At 43.0% G+C, this 11,955-nt stretch overlaps 1 protein-coding gene across 1 annotated transcript in view; it reads right to left on the minus strand.

Annotated features, from left to right (window-relative positions):
• Window positions 1-809: 809 nt before the first annotated feature.
• Window positions 810-11,955, minus strand: part of snrka (SNF related kinase a) — a 62,246-nt gene continuing 51,100 nt past the window's right edge. Inside the window, 6 exon segments of the mRNA XM_020611647.1 lie at window positions 810-2,049; window positions 2,052-2,506; window positions 2,934-3,040; window positions 3,187-3,388; window positions 5,930-6,064; window positions 10,697-10,909. Of these exon segments, the coding sequence (XP_020467303.1) occupies window positions 1,433-2,049; window positions 2,052-2,506; window positions 2,934-3,040; window positions 3,187-3,388; window positions 5,930-6,064; window positions 10,697-10,909 (1,729 nt within the window). The 3' untranslated portion in view covers window positions 810-1,432.

Here is an 11,955-nt window from a genome sequence, read left to right on the forward strand (position 1 = left end):
TAAAAAAAACAAAACAAAACAGATTGTCTGGGAGCAATATGGAGTCCAGACCTTTCCTCTTCCCTTCATGCACAAATGTGGTCCCAGGTACCTAAATCCAGTTGGTGTCACCAGTGGTATCACTGCCAGCTAACATTCAGAGAGACCAAAGGTTAGAGGTGACGGGAGGAGGGAAGGATGTCAGGAACATTTGTGTGGTCTGGTCATGTCTGGTTGCTTCCTCTCAGCTGCCTGCTACAGTGCAGCACTCAGCCACTCCTCTCTGCAAGCGCCTGCTTTTAAACTGTGGCGCACTATGACCATGTATGGCTAGGTACAGTATCGGGACCACTGTCAGGAGTAACGGAGTAGTAATGTGACGAGAATTAACTTCACAAGTCAATATTACAACAATAAAATATAAAGGGTACAATGAAAAAGCCATAATTAATTACATTAGAATTTATAAATAAACAGTCAATCTAAAAATGTTAACAGTGAAGAGAAAATGATTTTACTTGGAAGTTGTAGTTTTACAAAAATCTCATAATATTTCAAGAATAAAGTTACAATCTTACAAGTGATGTTATAAAAAGGTCAAAATTATGAGAACAAGTAATTTCAGAAACAAACTGTCATCTTGAAATCTCACAACATTCTCTCCATCGCTTTTTCCAAAGTATGGCTTCATTTTCAAAATAATTAGACTTGTCATACAATCTCAACTTAATCTTGAAATATTACAAATATTTTTATAAAATTACAATTTGATCTCATAAAATTACCTTTTACCTCTAAAAGTATGACTTAATCTCAAAGTATTTCAGATTTTTCCTGCCAAAATTGCAACTGCATACTTTTGGGTAAAACAACTTTATCCTTATGATATTAAGATTGCTTTCTCTTATTTATTAAAAATTAAGACATACTTCAACATTTGGACTCTTAACAGAGTTTTCCTCCCCAGAGGCCCTAACAGTCTGCGGGACTGCGACCACTGTGTGTGTCCCGTCCTGAACCAGTTACCATCAGTAAAAGCCTCCATATCTGAATGTTTTAAAGCCAGCATATTCTTATCAAGAATGTAAAAATATTAGTTCAGCTCCTCTAAAGAGCATTTGTTGGACAAAAAAAAAACAAGGATAAAAAAAACACACTAAACACGATGATATATATTAAAAGCAGCTATTAGCAATGCACACTTCAGGTGCACAAACAGTAAGCAGAGCACAGAGGGAAGGAGACAAAGTGACAGTGCAGAGAATTGGAGCAACTCAGAGCTGAGAGACAATACGAGACACTGAGACCACAGCAGGAGGCAGGAGGCAGGTGGACAGGCTCCGCTACAGCTCAGCACATCAGTGGGCGCAGTAGTGTGTTCAAGAAAAGGTGGAGAGGTGATCCAGGAGGGAGGGTTTTCAGCTGTGTGTGGTCCACAGAGAGTCAGAGCACTTCAGATGACCTGGCAGCAGCTGGCTGGAGCTGAGGTACAGAGCAGGCCATCCCCTGAGCCCCCACCCCGCTGGATATTGACAGAGATGGTCTTCTCGCACAGAGGTAGTTGAAGCACACTGTTTTTCAAAGCGCTCAGGCTGCTGTGAGCGTCCCTGCTGCCCGAACCTGAGTGCAGACTGGGGTGGTGGTGCTGCGCTGTTTTGTGGTGTTGGTGCTGGGCACTGTGTGTGCGAGGCGGAGCGACAGTGGTCGGGAGGGTGATGGTGTCCAGGCTCTTGGTGGAACTGATGGACATCCTCCACGCCGATTTCTCCTGGATCTTTACACTCCCTCCTGACAGGCTGCAAGGGTCTATAATGAACTTTCCCCCTCCTCCTCCTCCTCGCCCTGCCCGCCCCCCGCGGTGGTGCTGCAGCTGGGAGCTGAGGCACAGACTCATTAGCTTCAGACTCTCCACCAGCTCGGTGCCGCGGCTCGCAGTGCGGGAGGACCGGGACAGGGATCTGAGGGAGGGGTTGGTGGTGCTACTGTTGTTACAACTGGAGGGGCTGTCTTGTCCTTTATCACCCCCTCCTCCTCCTCTCCCACCATCACCACCACCACCCTCTCCCTGCACCCCCCGTTCCCACCCGAGCTGCCAGGAGGCCCCTCGCTGCTGTCCCTTCTGTTCCAGCTGTAACCAAAGCCCGAGTCTTTATCCAGACGTCTCCGGTGGCTCTCTGAATCGTCGTCACTCGTCTCAGAGCTGGAACACGATGACCCCCTGCCCTGGCTCTTCCGTCGGTGGTAACGCTTCTGCGTAGAGCCCGGGGAGGATGAGCCGGCCCCGGAGCTCAGGTTGGTGGCGTTCCCAGCCATGTTCATCTTGAGACGGCTGAGTTTGGGTGGAAGACCCTCGTCCATGTCAAAATCATCGTCAGACTCCCCCTCCTCAAAGATCTGGTTGAGCACAGGTGCACTCTTCCTGGAGGTGAGGCGGTTGGTTATCGAGGGGGGCTTGCGACGCAGGATCACCTGGGTTGGGAGGGGAGATGGATCCTGCTCTTCCTCCTCCTCCTCATCCTCCTCCACCCTGAGAGACAGATAGCACAAGTTAGTGTATACTTTTAAATGCCTACTGCAGTTCAAACCCCTCTATTTCCAGCTAGTCAGATGGGTAGAGCCCATGTCTAGATTCAAATAATCACGCTTATTTCTTAAGCCAGGATGTCAAAAAAGCTCTTCAAGCAGGTTCCACCTTCCCAGATATGAATGTTTGCTTAATCTATTTCTTTAGCTGTTGCCATGTTCAATCAAAGACCTTTGGGTTTAGTAAAACAAACATTTCAATGTGTTATATTGAGTTTTCTTATGTACTTAATCTTTTAATAGAGAAAAGAGCTCATACATTAATCAATAATGATTGGCTGATATTTCTTTATCTTTCAGTGATAATGAACATTAAATCAAAACAACCAAACACCTTCACCCCTGAAACTAGTAAAAAAACAAATCCAAACCTGAACAGGCAAGTTCGCTGCTTGGCTGCTGCTGCTGAGGTGGAGGCGGTGGGGGCCCTGAGGGGCCCTGAGCCAGATGCAGGGCCAGAGGCAGCAGCACAGGCTCCCTTGAATGAGAATTTAAAGAATAACACAGGATGTTAATTGTCCAGCGCATTCAACAGCAGAGACCACATGAGCACAGCTTCAATCATCAGTGAAAAATCTTCCAAACAAAAAGGTGAAATAAACAGAGCGGTAAAGACGTGTGCACCTGTGGTGGCAGCCCTGCAGAGTCCGTCACTGTCATCTCCTCTCGTCGGCTCAGCTCCATCATGCCTTTGGAGCGATGTCCATTGAGCAGGTTCTCGGCGCTGCGAGCCGGGGACTGGGGGCCTCCAGCATGGGAGATGGAGGATGCTGCCAAGCTGTCCTCTATGTCCTGGTGCATGTCCCCTCTGGTGGGCCAGGACTGCCTGTAGACACAGTCAAGACAGAGGAGGGAGGAGGATTAAACACACAGCATTAGAGATGCTGTATTTAGATGGTTCTATTAAAATATGTCGATGTTGTACCATACCATACAAATGTGAAGAATAAAACAACCTCAGGTGAAATCATGCCGACACTCCACCTTTTACAAATCAACTCAGATGTGCTTCTAATAAGTCATTTGTGTCCATGCTGGGCACTGATCAGTGTAGAGCTGCTGCACAAAGGCCACCGTCTGTTTTCAGTTTTAACTCAACCACAGCTGCTGGTATATTTCCCAAAGCACTGGAATGCAACTCAGACTAATCTTTCATAAGACCCCACCCACCACCACCACGCACACACACACACCATGATACTAAGATTAAGTTATTTTGATGCAAGTGCTGAAAAGCACAAATCATAATGAACTGAACATTTTTGGTGTTACTGCAATATTAAAACTTAAATAAAATCCATGGAGCTGCAACTCTGCTGGGAGGGATCATGAATGAGCCAATGAGAGCAAACTAACTATGGCTTGGCCGACTCCTTCCTGGAAGGTTTGTGTTGACAGGAAAGAGCTGCAACATGCAGTGAGGCTGAGCCATCCCCTGACAGCACTGACAGCTAATCCCAGGTGAGGCATTGCTGTTAGCTCAGCACACACGAATGCACCGTCGCTGACTACAGCTCACATTTGCAGGGAAAGCACATCTGCATACAAACACAGGCAGATCTCGGACTCCATTCACAGGTGGATAAAATTAAAAACTTTTCTATCTACAAAGCCCTTGTGTTCTGATGTAAGTGGCAAAGGACTGGGACAGATGCAGCCAGCTCACTCTCAGCAGACTGAACCACTGCTTTGTCACCTCCCACTGTCTATCATGACTTGTTCTGAGTTTTAATACACACCAACTGAAAATGCTGTTGTTTTCATTGACTTGTGTGTCCTGTTGTTGTCATTCAGCTGAACAAGTGGCTCACGCTACCTGTTAACAGTAAATTACCTGAGCCGATGCACTGAAACAAAAAATGACAGCACCTGTATCTTATGACCACTTATATTAAAACTGAGTGCTCACAGAGAGACGCAAAAGAAATTCAACTTAAAACATACAAGTGTGCACCTACTGTGAAAGGACCAAAGCTGTGCTACACTGTTATTTTCATGATTACTGATTATTGTGGTATTCAATGACCTGTTTAGTGGGTAGCATATCAATTGGCACAAGCAACTCATTGGGGAGACTTATTCTGCTTGTGATATATTACAGTGATTGTATGTGCGTTACTATTTAAAAGCATAATTTCAAAATTGATAGTTTTATGAGGAAACCCACTCAAAGAGAGCATGCTGCTCTGACATACTGTATGCACAGCCACTGAAGTTGTTCAAACTTTAAAATGCTCACGAGACTTTAAACTTTCAAAGATGTAATCTGTGTTTTGTTACAGTTCTGGAGCAATTCAGGTCAAAAATGACTGTGTTTACAGGTGTTTTGAGACAAAAGCTTTACTTTTAGGTTAGTTCTTTTCTACTCCAGGAACCTTGTGCTTTGTTTCAGTAGGTTGCCTGAGCAGCTTAGTCACCAGCATAAGTTTTACTTTATTTGCAACAACATTAAACACACATTGCTGCATGCTTTAGGAATCAATTTTATTTTGTTGAAGCATAAGAGTTAATGAATACATTTACTGTTATTACTCTTAATAGGACATTTAATCTATATTTAACCTAGTGCTGCTGTAGTTGTACAGTATGTTTATGTTTCATAAGAGAATTCAGTTCATACTTGTGCCAGGTCTAAATGCCACAAGACCTGAAGTCTGTCATCCCAACTTTAGCAGTCATTCATAACGACATGAGACCAATATGGAAAGCTGGCAGAAAGGAATGTGTCCTGTTGAACCCTCCTCACTGCTTTCTTCCTTATTTGTTCTTCTCCTCTGCTGCGCTCCCTTTTATAACTGTACACCATCCAGCTCTCCTCTTCCTTTCAAGAACAACAATGTTGTCAAAGAAGCTCAAAAGAAATGCTTAAAGGTAAGATAGTACTTTACTGATCCCACAATGGGGAAATTCCTGTGTTCCAGCAGCAACAGGAATAAACTAAGACATATTTTCTTAGTGTTTAGCATTATGATGGCTGAACTCACCAGGGGCATTGGAAGAACATAGAACATCAGTTAGTATCTTAGTTTTCCATTATTCGAGGGCCTGAATCTGTTAACAATCCAAACTGTTTCTTCTCCCATTTCACTCTGAGCCCAGCAAGAGGGGGCTCAGTGAACCCAGAAATGGAAATGAAGCCTTTGCAGATCTAACCCAGTGTTTAGTAACCCTGGCTGCAGTGGAGCGAGATAGGTCAGTTACCCTCACCTCATACTCCGCAAGTCATGATGATGATGAGCACTGATATGTCTGACTCACTCTTTACTGGTTCTGGCATGGGAAAGGTCACTCTTTTATTTACAGTCCAAGCTGTAATGATAATGTTTTCATGCTTGCTGTGTCACTGCATCTTGTTACTGCTCCTTACCTGAAGTGTGCCTTGATGTTGCTGGGGCTGGATGAACGGGTCTGGACCTCCTTCTCCTGCTTCTCTCTCAGGATCCTCTCTGCTAGCAGGTAGTATGTGGCCGTGATGTGGTTGTATTTGTTGGTCTCCAGGGCTCTGAAACATTTCAGCCACATTAGGAACATACACCAAAGGAAAGCACACTGTGTAGAAAACAGAATATAATGTAATAAATTGGACAGAGTTATTCTGTGGTAACAAGAATGCTGCATGTCTACATTCACGACAATTCAAAATATGCTGTTTTCAAAAACAGTTGTTTAATGTTAAGATTAATGTGGTTCTGTGTGGTTGAATCTGCTCATTTCTGTCTAGGGCTGCGACTAAATTATTTTCACATATGGTTATATCTAATCAATAAATGTTTGATTAAATAACTGTTGCATCTACAAAAAAAAACAAAAAAAAAATTACCACACAACAAATGCAACAATATAAAAGGAAATGAATTATTTCAGCAAACAAATTTTCACAGAATAACAGCAGACAGTATCTCACTGGGGGAAATGTATTTATCGTTTGGGGCCTCAATTTGTAGAATTAAAGGAAGAGAGTGGACATTCTGCAGCAACCCAAACAATACGACACACACTGCAGGATATGTTCCAAGCTGACTTCAGGAGAGCTGAGTGCAGACACCGAGGCTAAAGCTGCGGTGGTCTATAAATCCCTCTGTGCTGTCGAACTGCAGTGCTTTGTTTTCTGTTTCTACAGAAAACATGTTAAATACAAAAGATGTCAAGTGTGGAGTGGTTTAAATGCATCTGACAGCTGAGTAATTAAAGTAAATAGTAATGTAATGAAATACTTTTGATACTCAAATTAGTAAAGTAACATAATTACTTTCTAAAATAAAATAAAAAACTTCTTTTATTTGTATTTGTTTAATTTGCTGTTGATGCTGTTTGCACAAGGTTCCAAGTTCGAGCCCAGGCTGACCTCATCTGTGTGGCCTTTCTGTATTGAGTCTGCATGTTGTCCTTTGCCTGTGTGGGTTCTAGCTTCCTCCCACAGTCCACAGACATACAGCTTAGGTTGCTTGGCGACTCTAAATTTCCCCTAGAAGAGTGTGTTCGTGGTTGTTTGACAGCCCTGTGACAGACTGGTGACCTGTCCAGGGTGTACCCCGCCTCTCACCCAATGTCAGTTGGGATTGGCTCAAGCCCCCCCCCCATGCTACAGGTGATGGAGGGACGCTGTTTGTTGTGGACAAAAACTCAGCACCTCCAAAACTTTCATGTTTACTTGCAATATTTTTCACCTGTCAAACTTCCTGCCTTCTCACTGAGGCCATTTTAAGTGCAATTTGAAACACAAACGTAAGTGGATGGAAACGCACTTCATGTTTTGTTGTATTAAAAGCACCAATCAAATCATTAAATACTGTACATGTTGCATACAAAGTGTACAAAATTGTATTTAAAAATACAAAGACAGCTGTTACTTTTTAAAATCAAAAATATCCAAAAGAGAAGGCAAATTTATAGGGTTAAGATAGAAATAAGGTAACGGACCAAAACTGAACACTGGGACTAAACCTTAGCATTATGTTCAGCTAACTAAACTGTGATTAGAACATAAAAGGAGAGAACTGCAGCTAAAATGTATTCCTCAGAAATGCCTACTAATAAATGTGGTAGCTCTTTATTTAAACAAGTGGGAGCAGACCAGGGGCACTGTGCATTTATCTATGAAAGCAAATCAAAACATCTTCTCTGTAGATGAGTGAGGACTGTTGTGTGCGGTAGCTAGGCAAGGTTTCAGCTGTATGCCACTTCAGCTTATGAAAGAGCTACTGTATGAGACAGGAGAGCAAAGAATTTAGGGTCAAACACAACTGTAGTGAGAAAACATTACACCCAGACTGACCCAACAGATCCATCAATGATGAAGAATGGCTTGTAAAAACTGAGCAACAGATGCTAAGTTTCTCTTTCTACTACTGTCCCATGAGCTTATAAACACTGGATCACAGCATCTATCTATGTGGTGCGCGCACACACGCTCACCTGTCAGCATACATGCGCACACATGTACATGCACACACACGCTCACTTGTCAGCATACATGCGCACACATGTACACAACTATGAGTGTGCACACAGTAATATGATAGTTAACTGTAGTGTGGTAGCTTGGAAAGGAACAGAGGGAAAACAAAGGCAGAGGTGCAAATGGAGAGTGTCAACACTCAAAGTGTTTATTGCGTGTGTGCATTCGTTTCCCTCCACCACCCCACAGGTAGCTCAGCAGGGGAAGATAAAGGTGAACTGTGAAACAAGGCTAACAAGCACAAGTGTGACCCTGAAATCAACAGCTGTTCTCTCTGCGAGTCCTTTAATGTTGTCCCATACAGCTCTTTCTCAGCATGCAGCAGCACACCAGGCTTTCTCTTATAACTGCAGGCACAGAGAGCACAAGTATCTTAAGGATCAACATCTGTCAGTATGGCTCAGACATTCTGTTGGTGTTATTCTGTGTTATATGGCTCTTCACATACGAGCACAGTGAAGTGAGACAAGAACAGGCTCACTTTTATACGCACTTTTATACAGAGGCAAAAAAATGGAAATGGCACTGCTATCAGTGAAACTGTGTGGTGCTGTATGCTGGCTCAGAATTGACTTTAAACTCAGCAACTCAGCTGAACAATTACTGTGTGGGTGAACAGTATTTACAGCTGAGTTGCTAGATAATCTCATGTTCAGTGATCTCGTACAGTAGAATGTATTTTACACCAAGTCTACATTTTATAAATGAAAAGGTCATAACAGTCAATCAAAGCTGTGGATTCCAAGGACTCCATTCCGCGCTGATTGGCGCCAAAACTCAGGTGGAAATTCCCAGTGGTGCTGTACAAATTGGCGCAGCTACAATGCTAATGTTGCTAACAGTAGATCACCAATGTTACGTTTTAGAGGATCAGGCCGTTTTTTTTTCCCTCTCAGTCTTGGTAACAGCACTTATCTGCTGATATTTTGCTAGCTAAACAGATTGTCTGTCTCGACATGCAGACCATATTTTGTACCGTTTGGGAAAATTCAGAAACATTGGTTACATACTATAACCTGGGCTTCTATGAATATGGGGGAAGCCAGGGTGAAACAGTGATTGGCTAGGAGCACAGAGATCAGACCAACCAGGGTCAAAGTTCAACAGATGTGAACTTTCGTCACACCCCAGCTCCGCGCTACACACCGCGGACGTCTGCGCAGAACCTGCGCATCGCACCACATACACAACAATGGCAAGGCACACACAAAACCGTTTTTCTGCTGTAATGCGAACATTAACATCAGGACTATATGCAAGCAATGTGACAGAGCATTTCCTTCAAAGGGTGCCAACATGATGTTTGTTTGCACAGTAAAGTATAGTGCAGTCTGCACACCTGTAACAACTAGAGCTAATCCTTTTCAAATTAAAATCGAAAATTAAAATAATGCAATTTTCAAGTCACAAAAGCTGCAATTTAAACTGCAATTAAAATGTGTTTTTAATCACTACAGAGTCTAAACAATATTGCAGCATCCCAGTGGGCTTCAGTCACATGCAGTCTGCTCTCTTCCACAGGTTTCATGTGAAACCTGCAGAGGAAATGAGTGACAGTGGATAACACACCACAAAGACACACCAATAACTTTTACTGCCAGTCGCACTGGAAACAGCCACAGCAGAATCAAAGTCAAACATCACCAACCACTATATTACACTCGTGTCAGAGTGGAACAGTACGTTGGTCGTCTGGAGTTATTTTGGTTTTAGACCAGAGGATGCCCCACAGGAACAGGTAATGTGCTGAACGTGACTGGTTAGGATAGTGACAATATGAGGTAATGCCCCAAATGTCTTCCAACATAAAAACAACAACAACAAAAAAATACCCCCACACACAACACAGTTGCCACCTGTCCCTTACAATACTTGGGTCATGATAAATATAATGCACTGTCCCGTTGTCCCGTTTTGGATCAATAAGAGATATAATTTGTCATTTTTTAATGTTTAAATTTATTGTCCACAGTTGTGAAAACATCCCAAGAACTAGGTAAAACTAAACCAGTTCAGAAAAGCTGTGAGACCAGAGGTTAAAGAAGGCTCTGTCATCTTTAGGCATGTGGAGCAGCATAGTCTGCTGTGGTTACCTCCTTCACCTCCATCTCCCTGCACTAACTAAGGTTGGGTTGGTCCCACGGCTCCGCCACCTGGTTACCATTCTTACTATTATTATCATTAACCCTTGAGACAGCAGCAGTGACTATTGTTAACCCACTTTATATAAATAACAGTTTAAAAAAGTGTGGCAAAAAAAAACGTTTCAGAAGGTTCAGAACCACAGCTCCCACTGAGTCCAGTACCACCACCAGTCAAGTTTCACAGCATAAGAGATAGTCAGAAGGAAGCTAGTCTGAGTTTATTGAGCAGGGTGATGTTGTATAGCTTGGTTTTCTGCTCTGGGTTCATCAGAAATTCCTATACACTGATTAAAGTCTGTGATAATGTGATGAGCTCAGATCGGCAGAATCCTACAAATGAAGAAAGAAAAGAAAATTTGCATTTTCTCTATTTACTGCTGTACTGTCCAGTTTGAATTCTAATCTCACACATCACACACCCTAACCTATACCCAAAAAACTAGTTGTACTGTGGAGAGGAAAATGGAAAAACAAATACAAGTTACTATGATTAGATTATTTTCCAAACCACTCAGCCCTAGTAGTAACTTACTCGACTATGGCCTCTCGGTCTGCGATGTCTCCTAACACCATGCGCTGGATGATGCTGTTGTGTTCCTCCTCGGACAGGTTCTTGTGAGACACCAGAGGAGTGCTGTATTTGGTAGCTGGAGATGGGTCAACCCCCTGCAGCCAGGCATGGCTCTCAATTTCCTCCAGGGAAGCTCGCCGTTTGGGATCCCTCTGAAGCATACGGTCTATCAGACTGAGGCCAGAAGGAGCAGAGAGGGGAGGGACAGGAAGGGAGCACAAGGGAGAAAGAGAAAAAGCACACAGCTTGAACTTGATCTGAATTTAAAAATCACTGAAATTCTGTGAAAATATCAGCCAATATCAGCTTTATTGACGTTGGATTGAGGGATGTGAACTCCATCTGATCAACATTTGGTTCTGGTTGGTGTTGGCTTATTTTGGCAGCTCGAGTAAGCATCCTTGAGTATTTGCCAGCCATACCCGGCTGTTATATTCAAAGTCCGGACAGGTTAGATGACTGACTTCAGGAGAAATGTGTGCAACTGGGTCTTGAAGACCCCATCTGCATGTTGGTAAAGTACTGGTGCCGGCTGACTGCTCCCCAGGTACTAGAGGGTCTCCATCTGCTCCACCACCTGCCCCTTAAGCCTGAGGTAGCAGACCCATTAGGACCATGTTGCTAGAACAACTGATGAGTGACTGGAAGAAATGATGTCCCAGAGAACATCACAATGTTTAGACCATCACACCACTCTGACACTACAAGCATTAAAATTGTTCCTTCAGTTTGTTTTAATTGTAAAATCAGATCAAATTTTTTAGCCGATTCTCATTGTTCATGTCTGTAATGAAATTAACGTTTTTTTAATGCAGGTAAAATGAAATTATGCTGCTAAAATTTGTGCTTTTAGGTTACTTCAGTATATACTGTATGTTTGTGTGTTTCCATGTAGGACTCAACAATAACTCATCACTGATTGACTGCTGTGAAGACAATTTAATGGAAATAGGCACCTCTGGCCTTGAGAATAAAGCATCTTTCTCATCTAAAAAGCATAAAGCACCGTGATTCATTAAATAAAGCCTACAGACCCTAAATGACAGCCATCCACTATACTGTACAATAGTGAGATTTTAGGACTTGCTGTGTTCACAACTCTGTTTTTGTTCAACCTGGTTTGAGTATGTCACACGGTACGTCTAGTACAAGCAGATGGAGGTATTGCAAGTATGATGTGTAATGTAGAGTGACAGTCTGACAGACAGTGAGGCAGCTGC

Source organism: Monopterus albus, unplaced genomic scaffold (genome assembly GCF_001952655.1).
Source record: "Monopterus albus unplaced genomic scaffold, M_albus_1.0 scaffold116.1, whole genome shotgun sequence".
In the NCBI taxonomy this organism is placed as follows: Eukaryota; Metazoa; Chordata; class Actinopteri; order Synbranchiformes; family Synbranchidae; genus Monopterus; species Monopterus albus.